Source organism: Bombina bombina, chromosome 7, assembly GCF_027579735.1.
Source record: "Bombina bombina isolate aBomBom1 chromosome 7, aBomBom1.pri, whole genome shotgun sequence".
Taxonomy (NCBI): domain Eukaryota; kingdom Metazoa; phylum Chordata; class Amphibia; order Anura; family Bombinatoridae; genus Bombina; species Bombina bombina.
In genome coordinates this window covers 591664312-591680164 of record NC_069505.1, presented here as the reverse complement: position 1 = coordinate 591680164, position 15853 = coordinate 591664312, and the positions used below count along the sequence as shown (strand labels likewise).

The 15853-nt window shown below is 39.8% G+C and overlaps 1 protein-coding gene across 1 annotated transcript in view; it reads left to right on the top strand.

Moving 5' to 3' along the window:
* LOC128636624 (WD repeat-containing protein 62-like) overlaps positions 1-13301 on the top strand; it is a 368449-nt gene extending 355148 nt beyond the window's left edge. Inside the window, 1 exon segment of the mRNA XM_053689615.1 lies at positions 12848-13301. Within this exon segment, the coding sequence (XP_053545590.1) occupies positions 12848-12949 (102 nt within the window). The 3' untranslated portion in view covers positions 12950-13301.
* The last annotated feature ends 2552 nt before the right edge of the window (positions 13302-15853 follow it).

The window sequence follows — 15853 nt, the reverse complement described above, 5'->3', positions numbered from 1 at the left end:
AATTTGACTTTTTTCCCTGTGGGCTGTTAGGCTCGCGGGGGCTGAAAATGCTTCATTTTATTGCGTCATTCTTGGCGCTGACTTTTTTGGCGCAAAAAATCTTTTCTGTTTCCGGCGTCATACGTGTCGCCGGAAGTTGCGTCATTTTTGACGTTCTTTTGCGCCAAAAATGTTGGCGTTCCGGACGTGGCGTCATTTTTGGCGCCAAAAGCATTTAGGCGCCAAATAATGTGGGCGTATTATTTGGCGCTAAAAAAATATGGGCGTCGCTTTTGTCTCCACATTATTTAAGTCTCATTTTTCTTTGCTTCTGGTTGCTAGAAGCTTGTTCCTTGGCATTTTTTCCCATTCCTGAAACTGTCATTTAAGGAATTTGATCAATTTTGCTTTATATGTTGTTTTTTCTCTTACATATTGCAAGATGTCTCACGTTGCATCTGAGTCAGAAGATACTTCAGGAAAATCGCTGTCTGGTGCTGGAACTACCAAAGCTAAGTGTATCTGCTGTAAACTTTTGGTAGCTGTTCCTCCAGCTGTTGTTTGTATTAATTGTCATGACAAACTTTATAATGCAGATAATATTTCCTTTAGTAATGTACCATTACCTGTTGCAGTTCCATCAACATCTAATGTTCAGAATGTTCCTGATAACATAAGAGATTTTGTTTCTGAATCCATCAAGAAGGCTATGTCTGTTATTCCTCCTTCTAGTAAACATAAAAAATCTTTTAAAACTTCTCTTTATACAGATGAATTTTTAAATGAACATCATCATTCTGATTCTAATGACTCTTCTGGTTCAGAGGATTCTGTCTCAGAGATTGATGCTGATAAATCTTCATATTTATTTAAAATGGAATTTATTCGTTCTTTACTTAAAGAAGTACTAATTGCTTTAGAAATTGAGGATTCTGGTCCTCTTGATACTAAATCTAAACGTTTAGATAAGGTCTTTAAATCTCCTGTGGTTATTCCAGAAGTTTTTCCTGTTCCTGGTGCTATTTCTGAAGTAATTTCCAGAGAATGGAATAATTTGGGTAATTCATTTACTCCTTCTAAACGTTTTAAGCAATTATATCCTGTGCCGTCTGACAGATTAGAATTTTGGGACAAAATCCCTAAAGTTGATGGGGCTATTTCTACCCTTGCTAAACGTACTATTATTCCTACGTCAGATGGTACTTCGTTTAAGGATCCTTTAGATAGGAAAATTGAATCCTTTCTAAGAAAAGCTTATCTGTGTTCAGGTAATCTTCTTAGACCTGCTATATCATTGGCTGATGTTGCTGCAGCTTCAAATTTTTGGTTGGAAACTTTAGCGCAACAAGTAACAGATCATGATTCTCATAATATTATTCTTCTTCTTCAACATGCTAATAATTTTATCTGTGATGCCAATTTTGATATTATCAGAGTTGATGTCAGGTTTATGTCTCTAGCTATTTTAGCTAGAAGAGCTTTATGGCTTAAAACTTGGAATGCTGATATGTCTTCTAAATCGACTCTACTTTCCATTTCTTTCCAGGGTAACAAATTATTTGGTTCTCAGTTGGATTCTATTATCTCAACTGTTACTGGTGGGAAAGGAACTTTTTTACCACAGGATAAAAAATCTAAGGGTAAAAACAGGGCTAATAATCGTTTTCGTTCCTTTCGTTTCAACAAAGAACAAAAGCCTGATCCTTCATCCTCAGGAGCAGTTTCAGTTTGGAAACCATCTCCAGTCTGGAATAAATCCAAGCCTTCTAGAAAAGCAAAGCCAGCTTCTAAGTCCACATGAAGGTGCGGCCCTCATTCCAGCTCAGCTGGTAGGGGGCAGGTTACGTTTTTTCAAAGAAATTTGGATCAATTCTGTTCACAATCTTTGGATTCAGAACATTGTTTCAGAAGGGTACAGAATTGGTTTCAAGATAAGACCTCCTGCAAAGAGATTTCTTCTGTTAAGTGTGATCAGTCCACGGGTCATCATTACTTGTGGGATATTAACTGCTCCCCTACAGGAAGTGCAAGAGGATTCACCCAGCAGAGTTGCTATATAGCTCCTCCCCTCTACGTCACCCCCAGTCATTCTCTTGCACCCAACGACTAGATAGGATGTGTGAGAGGACTATGGTGATATATTTAGTTTTTATATCTTCAATCAAAAGTTTGTTATTTTATAATAGCACCGGAGTGTGTTATTCCTTCTCTGGTAGAATTTGAAGAAGAATCTACCTGAGTTTTTCTATGATTTTAGCCGGAGTAGTTAAGATCATATTGCTGTTTCTCGGCCATCTGAGGAGAGGTAAACTTCAGATCAGGGGACAGCAGGCAGATTAATCTGCAAAGAGGTATGTAGCAGTTTATTATTTTCTGACATGGAATTGATGAGAAAATCCTGCCATACCGTTATAATGTAAACTCAGCCTTGAATGCAGTAGATGTAGCTGATATCAGGCTGTCATGTATGTATATTTTACACTTCAGTTTTCTGGGAAATGGTACTTCTCTGGCTTTTAAACTGTATACATAGACTTAACCTATTTTGCAGGGACTTGCAATAGGTTTTAAATGACAATTAATTATTGAGGTAAAACGTTTTTTTGCTGGCATGTAAAAACGTTTTTTTCTCTGAGGTACTGGGTGAAAAAATGTTTTGGGCACTTTTTTTCCACTTGGCAATAGTTTTGATTTAAATTAGAGCAGTTCACTGATCCCTCTCACTGTTATGTGTGTGGGGGAGGGGCCATTTTGGTGCTTTCACTATGCATCAGAAAAACTCAGTCAGAGGTTCATTTTCTTCCTGCATGATCCGGTTCATCTCTACAGAGTTCAGGGATCTCAAGAGTCTTTTTTGAGGGAAGTAATCATTCACAGCAGAGCTGTGCTGATTGTATTGACTGTGATATAAAAAACGTTTATTTGTGTATTTTTTTTCTGCTGCCTGGGTTAGTTATCATTTGCTGAGGGGAACAATCCTTTGCTAAAACTGTATATTCTGACAAAGATTGATGCTATAACTTAATTATTTTATCTGTTATAATATTTTCTGTGCTTCTTAAAGGCACAGTTCGTTTTCATATTATTTGTAAATTACTTTGAAAAGTATTTCCAAGTTGCTGTTTATTTGCTAGTGTGTTAAACATGTCTGATTCAGAGGAATATCTCTGTGCTATATGTGTTAATGCCAAAGTGGAGCCCAATAGAAATTTATGTACTAAATGTATTGATGCTACTTTAAAAAATAGTCAATCTGTACAAATTGAACATATTTCACCAAACAACGAGGGGAGAGTTATGCCGACTAACTCGCCTCACGTGTCAGTACCTGCATCTCCCGCTCAGGAGGTGCGTGATATTGTAGCGCCGAGTGCATCTGGGCGGCCATTACAAATCACATTACAAGATATGGCTACTGTTATGACTGAAGTTTTGGCTAAACTACCAGAACTAAGAGGTAAACGTGATCACTCTGGGATGAGAACAGAGTGCGCTGATAATGCAAGGGCCATGTCTGATACTGCGTCACAGTTTGCAGAACGTGAAGACGGAGAGCTTCATTCTGTGGGTGACGGTTCTGATCCAAATAAACTGGACTCAGACATTTCAAATTTTAAATTTAAGCTTGAGAACCTCCGTGTGTTACTAGGGGAGGTATTAGCGGCTCTGAATGATTGTAACACAGTTGCAATCCCAGAAAAAATGTGTAGGTTGGATAAATATTTTGCGGTACCGACGAGTACTGACGTTTTTCCTATACCTAAGAGACTTACTGACATTGTTACTAAGGAGTGGGATAGACCCGGTGTGCCTTTCTCACCCCCTACTATATTCAGAAAAAATGTTTCCAATAGACGCCGCCACACGGGACTTATGGCAAATGGTCCCTAAGGTGGAGGGAGCAGTTTCTACTTTAGCTAAGCGTACCACTATCCCAGTGGAGGATAGCTGTGCTTTTTCAGATCCAATGGATAAAAAATTAGAGGGTTACCTTAAGAAAATGTTTGTTCAACAAGGGTTTATATTGCAACCTCTTGCATGTATTGCGCCTGTCACGGCTGCAGCAGCATTTTGGTTTGAGTCTCTGGAAGAGACACTTCAATCATCCACACTAGATGACATCACACACAAACTTAAATTCCTTAAGTTAGCTAATTCATTTATTTCAGATGCCGTAGTACATTTAACTAAACTTGCGGCTAAAAATTCAGGATTCGCCATTCAGGCACGCAGAGCTCTGTGGCTAAAATCCTGGTCAGCTGATGTTACGTCTAAATCTAAATTGCTTAATATTCCTTTCAAAGGGCAGACCTTATTCGGGCCCGGCTTGAAAGAGATTATTGATGACATTACAGGAGGTAAAGGTCATGCCCTGCCTCAGGACAAGGCCAAAGCCAAGGCTAGACAGTCCAATTTTTGTTCCTTTCGTAATTTCAAAGCAGGAGCAGCATCAACTTCCTCTGCACCAAAACAGGAAGGAGCTGTTGCTCGCTACAGACAAGGCTGGAAACCTAACCAGTCCTGGAACAGGGGCAAACAGGCCAGAAAACCTGCTGCTGCCCCTAAGACAGCATGAATTGAGGGCCCCCGATCCGGGACCGGATCTAGTGGGGGGCAGACTTTCCCTCTTCGCCCAGGCTTGGGCAAGAGATGTTCAGGATCCCTGGGCGTTAGAGATCATATCTCAGGGATACCTTCTGGACTTCAAATCCTCTCCCCCAAGAGGGAGATTTCATCTGTCAAGGTTGTCAACAAACCTAACAAAGAAGGAAGCGTTTCTACGCTGCGTACAAGATCTTTTATTAATGGGAGTGATCCATCCAGTTCCGCGGTTGGAACAAGGACAAGGGTTTTACTCAAATCTGTTTGTAGTTCCCAAAAAGAGGGAACCTTCAGGCCAATCTTGGATTTAAAGATCCTAAACAAATTCCTAAGAGTTCCATCGTTCAAGATGGAAACTATTCGAACAATTTTGCCCATGATCCAAGAGGGTCAGTACTTGACCACAGTGGATTTAAAGGATGCTTACCTTCACATACCGATTCACAGAAGTCATTACCGGTATCTAAGGTTTGCCTTTTTAGACAGGCATTACCAGTTTGTAGCTCTTCCATTCGGACTGGCTACGGCTCCAAGAATCTTCACAAAGGTTCTGGGCACTCTTCTGGCGGTACTAAGACCGCGAGGAATTTCAGTAGCTCCGTACTTAGACGACATACTGATACAAGCTTCAAGCTTTCAAACTGCCAAATCTCATACAGAGATAGTACTGGCATTTCTAAGGTCGCATGGATGGAAAGTGAACGAAGAGAAAAGTTCTCTCTTTCCACTCACAAGAGTTCCCTTCCTGGGGACTCTGATAGATTCTGTAGAAATGAAGATTTACCTGACAGAGGACAGGTTAACAAAACTTCAAAATGCATGCCGTGTCCTTCATTCCATTCAAGAGACCAGAAATTCTCTTCTATGGTGGCTTTATCGGCCACATCTGTCCAGGGGAATGCCATTCAGCAGGCCAGACTGGTCAATTGTAACAACAGACGCCAGCCTACTAGGTTGGGGCGCTGTCTGGAATTCTCTGAAGGCTCAGGGACTATGGAATCAGGAGGAGAGTCTTCTTCCAATAAACATTCTGGAATTGAGAGCAGTCCTCAATGCTCTTCTGGCTTGGCCCCAGTTAGCAACTCGGGGGTTCATCAGGTTCCAGTCGGACAACATCACGACTGTAGCTTATATCAACCATCAGGGAGGGACAAGAAGCTCTCTAGCAATGATGGAAGTATCGAAGATAATTCGCTGGGCAGAGTCTCACTCTTGCCACCTGTCTGCAATCCACATCCCGGGAGTGGAGAACTGGGAGGCGGATTTCTTAAGTCGTCAGACTTTTCATCCGGGGGAGTGGGAACTTCATCCAGAGGTCTTTGCCCAAATACTTCCACGTTGGGGCAAACCAGAGATAGATCTCATGGCGTCTCGACAGAACGCCAAGCTTCCGCGCTACGGGTCCAGATCCAGGGATCCGGGAGCGGTCCTGATAGATGCCTTGACAGCACCATGGACCTTCAGGATGGCTTATGTGTTTCCACCTTTCCCGATGCTTCCTCGATTGATTGCCAGAATCAAACAGGAGAAAGCATCAGTGATTCTAATAGCGCCTGCATGGCCACGCAGGACTTGGTATACAGATCTGGTGGACATGTCATTCTGTCCACCTTGGTCGTTACCTCTGAAACAGGACCTTCTGATTCAGGGTCCTTTCAAACATCAAAATCTAACTTCTCTGAAGCTGACTGCTTGGAAATTGAACGCTTGATCTTATCAAAGCGTGGTTTTTCTGAGTCAGTTATTGATACCTTAATACAGGCTAGGAAGCCTGTCACCAGAAAGATTTACCATAAAATATGGCGTAAATACCTATATTGGTGCGAATCCAAAGGTTACTCTTGGAGTAAGGTTAGGATTCCTAGAATATTGTCTTTTCTACAAGAAGGTTTAGAAAAGGGGTTATCCGCTAGTTCCTTAAAGGGACAGATCTCAGCTCTGTCCATTCTGTTACACAAGCGTCTGTCAGAAGTTCCAGACGTTCAGGCTTTTTGTCAGGCTTTGGCCAGGATTAAACCTGTGTTTAAAGCTGTGGCTCCACCATGGAGTTTAAACCTTGTTCTTAACGTTTTACAGGGTGTTCCGTTTGAACCCCTTCATTCCATTGATATAAAGTTGTTATCTTGGAAAGTTCTATTTTTAATGGCTATTTCCTCGGCTCGAAGAGTCTCTGAGTTATCAGCCTTACATTGTGATTCTCCTTATTTGATTTTTCACTCGGATAAGGTAGTTCTGCGTACTAAGCCTGGGTTCTTACCTAAGGTAGTCACTAACAGGAATATCAATCAGGAGATTGTTGTTCCATCCTTGTGCCCAAATCCTTCTTCGAGGAAGGAACGTCTTTTGCACAATCTGGATGTAGTTCGTGCCCTTAAATTTTATTTACAGGCAACTAAAGATTTTCGACAAACGTCTTCCCTGTTTGTCGTTTACTCTGGTCAGAGGAGAGGTCAAAAAGCTTCTGCTACCTCTCTCTCTTTTTGGCTTCGTAGCATAATTCGTTTAGCTTATGAGACTGCTGGACAGCAGCCTCCTGAAAGAATTACAGCTCATTCCACTAGAGCTGTGGCTTCCACTTGGGCCTTTAAGAATGAGGCCTCTGTTGAACAGATTTGCAAGGCTGCAACTTGGTCTTCGCTTCATACTTTTTCCAAATTTTACAAATTTGACACTTTTGCTTCCTCGGAGGCTATTTTTGGGAGAAAGGTTCTTCAGGCAGTGGTTCCTTCTGTATAAAGAGCCTGCCTATCCCTCCCGTCATCCGTGTACTTTTGCTTTGGTATTGGTATCCCACAAGTAATGATGACCCGTGGACTGATCACACTTAACAGAAGAAAACATAATTTATGCTTACCTGATAAATTCCTTTCTTCTGTAGTGTGATCAGTCCACGGCCCGCCCTGTTTTTTAAGGCAGGTAAATATTTTTTAAATTATACTCCAGTCACCACTACACCCTTGGCTTCTCCTTTCTCGTTGGTCCTTGGTCGAATGACTGGAGGTGACGTAGAGGGGAGGAGCTATATAGCAACTCTGCTGGGTGAATCCTCTTGCACTTCCTGTAGGGGAGCAGTTAATATCCCACAAGTAATGATGACCCGTGGACTGATCACACTACAGAAGAAAGGAATTTATCAGGTAAGCATAAATTATGTTTTTTTCTTTCCCGTGTCCCAGTAAATCCAGTGAAAGCTCAAGCATTTCTGAAATGTGTTTCAGATCTAGAGTTGGCTGGAGTAATTATGCCAATTCCAGTTCTGGAACAGGGGCTGGGGTTTTATTCAAATCTCTTCATTGTACCAAAGAAGGAGAATTCCTTCAGACCAGTTCTGGATCTAAAAATATTGAATCGTTATGTAAGGATACCAACGTTCAAAATGGTAACTGTAAGGACTATCTTGCCTTTTGTTCAGCAAGGGCATTATATGTCCACAATAGATTTACAGGATGCATATCTGCATATTCCGATTCATCCAGATCATTATCAGTTCCTGAGATTCTCTTTTCTGGACAAGCATTACCAGTTTGTGGCTCTGCCGTTTGGCCTAGCTACAGCTCCAAGAATTTTTACAAAGGTTCTCGTGCCCTTCTGTCTGTAATCAGAGAACAGGGTATTGTGGTATTTCCTTATTTGGACGATATCTTGGTACTTGCTCAGTCTTTACATTTTGCAGAATCTCATACAAATAGACTTGTGTTGTTTTTTCAAGATCATGGTTGGAGGATCAATTCACTAAAAAGTTAATTGATTCCTCAGACAAGGGTAACCTTTCTGGGTTTCCAGATAGATTCAGTGTCCATGACTCTGTCTTTGACAGACAAGAGACGTCTAAAATTGATTTCAGCTTGTCGAAACCTTCAGTCACAATCATTCCCTTCGGTAGCCTTATGCATGGAAATTCTAGGTCTTATGACTGCTGCATCGGACGCGATCCCCTTTGCTCGTTTTCACATGCGACCTCTTCAGCTCTGTATGCTGAATCAATGGTGCAGGGATTACACAAAGATATCTCAATTAATATCTTTAAAACGGATTGTACGACACTCTCTAACCTGGTGGACAGATCACCATCGTTTAATTCAGGGGGCTTCTTTTGTTCTTCCGACCTGGACTGTAATTTCAACAGATGCAAGTCTTACAGGTTGGGGAGCTGTGTGGGGATCTCTGACGGCACAAGGAGTTTGGGAATCTCAGGAGGTGAGATTACCGATCAATATTTTGGAACTCCGTGCAATTTTCAGAGCTCTTCAGTCTTGGCCTCTTCTGAAGAGAGAATCGTTCATTTGTTTTCAGACAGAGAATGTCACAACTGTGGCATACATCAATCATCAAGGAGGGACTCACAGTCCTCTGGCTATGAAAGAAGTATCTCGAATTCTGGTTTGGGCGGAATCCAGCTCCTGTCTAATCTCTGCGGTTCATATCCCAGGTATAGACAATTGGGAAGCCGATTATCTCAGTCGCCAAACGTTGCATCCGGGCGAATGGTCTCTTCACCCAGAGGTATTTCTTCAGATTGTTCAAATGTGGGAGCTTCCAGAAATAGATCTGATGGCGTCTCATCTAAACAAGAAACTTCCCAGGTATCTGTCCAGATCCCGGGATCCTCAGGTGAAATCAGTGGATGCATTATCACTTCCTTGGAAGTATCATCCTGCCTATATCTTTCCGCCTCTAGTTCTTCTTCCAAGAGTAATCTCCAAGATTCTGAAGGAATGCTCGTTTGTTCTGCTGGTAGCTCCGGCATGGCCTCACAGGTTTTGGTATGCGGATCTTGTCCGGATGGCCTCTTGCCATCCGTGGACTCTTCCGCTAAGACCAGACCTTCTGTCGCAAGGTCCTTTTTTCCATCAGGATCTCAAATCCTTAAATTTAAAGGTATGGAGATTGAACGCTTGATTCTTGGTCAAAGAGGTTTCTCTGACTCTGTGATTAATACTATGTTACAGGCTCGTAAATCTGTATCCAGAGAGATATATTATAGAGTCTGGAAGACTTATATTTCTTGGTGTCTTTCTCATCATTTTTCTTGGCATTCTTTTAGAATTCCTAGAATTTTACAGTTTCTTCAGGATGGTTTAGATAAAGGTTTATCCGCAAGTTATTTGAAAGGACAAATCTCTGCTCTTTCTGTTCTTTTTCACAGAAAGATTGCTAATCTTCCTGATATTCATTGTTTTGTACAAGCTTTGGTTCGTATAAAACCTGTCATTAAGTCAATTTCTCCTCCTTGGAGTTTGAATTTGGTTCTGGGGGCTCTTCAAGCTCCTCCTTTTGAACCCATGCATTCATTGGACATTAAATTACTTTCTTGGAAAGTTTTGTTCCTTTTGGCGATCTCTTCTGCCAGAAGAGTCTCTGAATTATCTGCTCTTTCTTGTGAGTCTCCTTTTCTGATTTTTCATCAGGATAAGGCGGTGTTGCGAACTTCTTTTGAATTTTTACCTAAGGTTGTGAATTCCAACAACATTAGTAGAGAAATTGTGGTTCCTTCATTATGTCCTAATCCTAAGAATTCTAAGGAGAAATCGTTGCATTCTTTGGATGTTGTTAGAGCCTTGAAATATTATGTTGAAGCTACTAAGTCTTTCCGAAAGACTTCTAGTCTATTTGTTATCTTTTCCGGTTCTAGAAAAGGCCAGAAAGCTTCTGCCATTTCTTTGGCATCTTGGTTGAAATCTTTAATTCATCATGCCTATGTCGAGTCGGGTAAAACTCTGCCTCAAAGGATTACAGCTCTTTCTACTAGGTCAGTTTCTACTTCCTGGGCGTTTAGGAATGAAGCTTCGGTTGATCAGATTTGCAAAGCAGCAACTTGGTCCTCTTTGCATACTTTTACTAAATTCTACCATTTTGATGTATTTTCTTCTTCTGAAGCAGTTTTTGGTAGAAAAGTACTTCAGGCAGCGGTTTCAGTTTGAATCTTCTGTTTATGTTTTTCATTAAACTTTATTTTGGGTGTGGATTATTTTCAGCAGGAATTGGCTGTCTTTATTTTATCCCTCCCTCTCTAGTGACTCTTGTGTGGAAAGATCCACATCTTGGGTAGTCATTATCCCATACGTCACTAGCTCATGGACTCTTGCTAATTACTTGAAAGAAAACATAATTTATGTAAGAACTTACCTGATAAATTCATTTCTTTCATATTAGCAAGAGTCCATGAGGCCCGCCCTTTTTTGTGGTGGTTATGATTTTTTTGTATAAAGCACAATTATTCCAATTCCTTATTTTATATGCTTTCGCACTTTTTTCTTATCACCCCACTTCTTGGCTATTCGTTAAACTGATTTGTGGGTGTGGTGAGGGGTGTATTTGTAGGCATTTTGAGGTTTGGGAAACTTTGCCCCTCCTGGTAGGAATGTATATCCCATACATCACTAGCTCATGGACTCTTGCTAATATGAAAGAAATTAATTTATCAGGTAAGTTCTTACATAAATTATGTTTTTGCGTACTAAACCTGGGTTTCTTCCTAAGGTAGTATCTAATAAGAACATCAATCAGGAGATTGTTGTTCCTTCATTATGTCGACAATAATGATGTGGTTCGTTCTTTAAAGTTTTATTTACAAGCTACGAAGGATTTTCGTCAAACATCTGCTTTGTTTGTTGTCTACTCTGGACAGAGGAGAGGCCAAAAGGCTTCGGCAACTTCTCTTTCTTTTTGGCTGAGAAGCATAATCCGCTTAGCTTATGAGACTGCTGGAGGCTATTTTTGGGAGAAAGGTCTTAAAGGCAGTGGTGCCTTCCGTTTAAGTTCCTGCCTTGTCCCTCCCTTCATCCATGTCCTAAAGCTTTGGTATTGGTATCCCACAAGTAATGGATGAACCCGTGGACTGGATACACCTTTACAAGAGAAAACAAAATTTATGCTTACCTGATAAATTTATTTCTCTTGTGGTGTATCCAGTCCACGGCCCGCCCTGTCATTTTAAGGCAGGTGTTTTTTATTTTTAAACTACAATCACCACTGCACCCTATAGTTTCTCCTTTTTTCGTGCTTGTCTTCGGTCGAATGACTGTGGGTGGCAGTTAGGGGAGGAGCTATATAGACAGCTCTGCTGTGGGTGTCCTCTTGCAACTTCCTGTTGGGAAGGAGAATATCCCACAAGTAATGGATGAACCCGTGGACTGGATACACCACAAGAGAAATAAATTTATCAGGTAAGCATAAATTTTGTTTTTAGTGTGGGGATCTTTCACTATAATCAATATGGCAATGAAAAGATCCGAATAGCACGAGCAGCCGCCTACTTCCGCATTCAGATCCTCATGAAGGATCTGAAATCATATTTCTTGTATTTACCTTCTAAAAGGGGTTAAACACAAGGGGCATTAAATAGCTTTTTCTTGTGTATGTATGTATGTGTGTTCTTATCCCAAGCTCCCTAGAGAGATAAAAAAAATATCTAATTCTGTAATTTAGGCTTTTGAAATTTTGCAAATCGTCAATGTGGAGCATTTTGAAAACCTGGGAAAACACAATTTCTTAAAGTAGTGAGAGTCCACAAGCCATTACTCCTGGGATTCATCTCCAGGCCACTAAGAATCCCACCCACCTCTGTTATTCCAATCTTTTCTTTGCCTCACAGGAGGAAGGTGAAGAATTGAAGTATTCCAAATTCTTCATTGAGAGGGGTCCTTAGACCGATTTAAGGCCCATTTTCCCCTCAAAAGACCTGCTAGTGCTACACAAAAGCAATTGGCTTAGTGGTCATGTTCAACACAGAACTAGGAGTTCATTGTCTGTCTGGGACGGTTTCTGGGGGTTACACACAGGTATAGGCAAGCAATTGTGCAATAAGTATATGCTGTAATGCATTACATTTTCTTATTTCAGCCTTATGTCCCTTTTAACGCCTGAGCTAAACAAATGTGTGTATGTATATATATATATATATATATATATATATATATACATATATATATATATATATATATATACACAATTTGCAGATGGAATTTCACAAAAAAGTCATTTTTATTTGATTTTAATTCAATAAGATCAGCACTAAATCTTTCCATTTATATTCACAGCTTTACTTTTTCGGCTTATGTGTCTAATTCATTTTAATTATTTACTTAAATTGCTACTTATATCAGATTATGCCTCTTTCTTTTTCTGTCCATTGTTGAAACGTAGCTCCTTAGATGTAAATAAAGTTTTTTTTCTTATGTTTTTTTTTTTATATAAATTGTATGGTCTTAAATTCCATGTTTCTTTAAAAAAAAAATCTTAAATCTAATTGTTCTTTCCATTCCAGATTGAATTGTGTGGAAGCTCCCAGAGGAGAGTACAGGTAAAGTCTCTATTGTCTGAGGCTTTGGATCACGTGCAAACAGTGACTGATTTGATGACATCCTAAAGAGTGTCTAAGCATCATGGGAAATGTAGTTCCAAAACATCTGGGGGCCCAAGATTGCTGACCCCTGGCCTAACCGACCTACAGCTGATACCATAAAGTGCAGCGTTTTCCCATGAGCTCTACTAATTCAGTGTAAATTTATAATTGTTAATGTTTGGTATTTATATTCTCTTTTTTATTCAGCCCCCTGTGAATTCTTTGTAAGAGAGTATACAGCCAGATGTATCCCTTGTAAAAAAATAATGTAATTGTGATAAAGTTCTATTTGTATATCACTTAAAATAATTACACAATTAATGTTCATGTGCTAATAATAATTTGTGTGTATATAAAGTTTTTTCTGGAAAAGTTACCCTTGTGTATGTGTTTGTTTGGTTTTTTGCTGAAATTATGCGTTAGCATTTTTGGTGTGTGTTCATCACCCTATTTCTATGTGTTAGCCACTTAATTGTGAGTATGTACTCATGTTGCATATCACCGATACACTCTGGTGGTTAACAGGTTAAATGGATGAAGAATTCCTGTGCAATAAACTGCGCCTATGCGCGCCATTTTAAAATAAACGTTTAAAAGCCAGTAATTTACAACTTGTCTGCTAAGGCTTTAGGGAATAGGTTTCCTCCTTCTCAAATGGCCCTAAAAGCATCAGTGAGTTTTCTCCCTCATCCCTTGTTTAGACGCCTTTTATAACCTAAATTTCTTTCATGTAATTGGCAAGAGTCCATGAGCTAGTGACGTATGGGATATACAATCCTACCAGAAGGGGTACATTTTCCCAAATCTCAAAATGCCTATAAATACACCCCTCACCACACCCACAATTCAGTTTTACAAACTTTACCTCCTATGGAGGTGGTGAAGTAAGTTTGTGCTTAGATTCTACGTTGATATGCGCTTCTCAGCATTTTGAAGCCCGATTCCTCTCAGAGTACAGCAGTGTCAGAGGGTTGTGAACCGAGTATCGCCTATTGAATGCAATGGTTTTCCTCACGGGAGATCTATTTCATAGGTTCTCTGTTATCGGTTGTAGAGATTCATCTCCTACCTCCCTTATTCAGATCGACGATATACTCTCATATTCCATTACCTCTACTGATAACTGTTTCAGTACTGGTTTGGCTATCTGCTATATGTAAATGGGTGTCTTTTGGTAAGTATGTTTTCATTACTTAAGACACTCTCGGCTATGGTTTGGCACTTTATGTATAATATAAAGTTCTAAATATATGTATTGTACTTATATTTGCCATGAGGCAGGTTTATGTATATTTCCTTTTGCAGACTGTCAGTTTCATATTTGGGGAAAAGTATATTTAGGAAAATATTTTTTCTTAACTGGGGTATAGTCTTTTTTCTATTTTGACTATTTTCTCTTTAAGTTTATTGCGTCATTCTTGGCGCGAGAATTTTTTGGCGCGAAGTTACGTCCAATGACGCAAATTCGTCATTTCTGCGTCTTAGTTGACGCTGAGTTCCTTGCTCAAGGTTGCGTTGTCAATGATGCGAGTGTGTCATTTCCAGATGTTGTTGGCGCAAAAAAAAATTCAGTTGCGTTGTGCATCATACTTGGCGCCAAATAATTTAATGTTGTTTTTTCTCTTACATTTGCAAGATGTCTCAATCTGATCCTGTCTCAGAAACCACTGTTGGAACCCTGCTGCCTGATAACAGTTCTACCAAAGCTAAGTGCATTTGTTGTAAATTTGTGGAGATTATATCTCCAGCTGTGGTATGTAATAGTTGTCATGATAAGCTTTTACATGCAGAGAATGTGTCCATCAGTAATAGTACTATGCCTGTTGTTCCTTCAACATCTAATGTACAAGATATACCTGTGAATTTAAAAGATTGTATTGCTGATGCGATACAGAAGGCTTTGTCTGCGATCCCGCCTTCTAATAAACGTAAAAGGTCTTTTAAAACTTCTCATAAAGTTGACATTTCTAATGACCGATAACATACTGAATTATCCTCATCTGACGAGGGTCTATCTGATTGAGAAGATCCTTCCTCAGATATCGAAACTGACAAATCTATTTATTTATTTAAAATACAGTATATTTGTTCCTTGTTAAAAGAGGTGTTGATTACATTGGATATTGAGGAAACTAGTCCTCTGGATATTAAAACTAGTAAACATTTAAATTCTGTATATAGACCTGTGGTTACTCCAGAGGTTTTTCCAGTTCCTGATGCTATTTCTGATATGATTTCTAAGGAATGGAATAGGCCTGGTACTTCTTTTATTCCTTCTTCAAGGTTTAAAAAATCGTATCCTTTGCCAGCAGTTAGATTGGAGTTTTGGGAAAAGATCCCCAAAGTGGATGGGGCTATTTCTACTCTTGCTAAACATACTACTATACCTATTGAAGATAGTACTTCTTTTAAAGACCCTTTAGATAGGAAACTTGAATCTTATCTAAGGAAAGCTTATTTATATTCTGGTCTTCTCCTCAGGCCTGCCATTTCTATGGCTGATGTTGCAGCTGCATCAACTTTTTGGTTGGAAAGTTTAGCGCAACAGGAAACGGATCCTGATTTGTCTAGCATTGTTCGCTTGCTTCAACATGCTAATCATTTTATTTGTGATGCCATTTTTTATATCAAAATTGATGTTAAATCTATCTCTTTAGCTATTTTAGCTAGAAGAGCTTTGTGGCTTAAATATTGGAATGCTGACATGGTATCTAAGTCTAGATTACTATCTTTCTTTCCAATGTAATAAGTTATTTGGTTCTCGGTTGGATTCGATTATTTCAACTGTCACTGGGGGATGGGAGTTTTTTTCCCTCAGGATAAGATCTAAGGGTAAATCTAAAGCTTCTAATCGCTTTCGTTCCTTTCGACAAAATAAGGAACAGAAACCTAATCCTTCCCCCAAAGAATTTGGTTCCAATTGGAAAC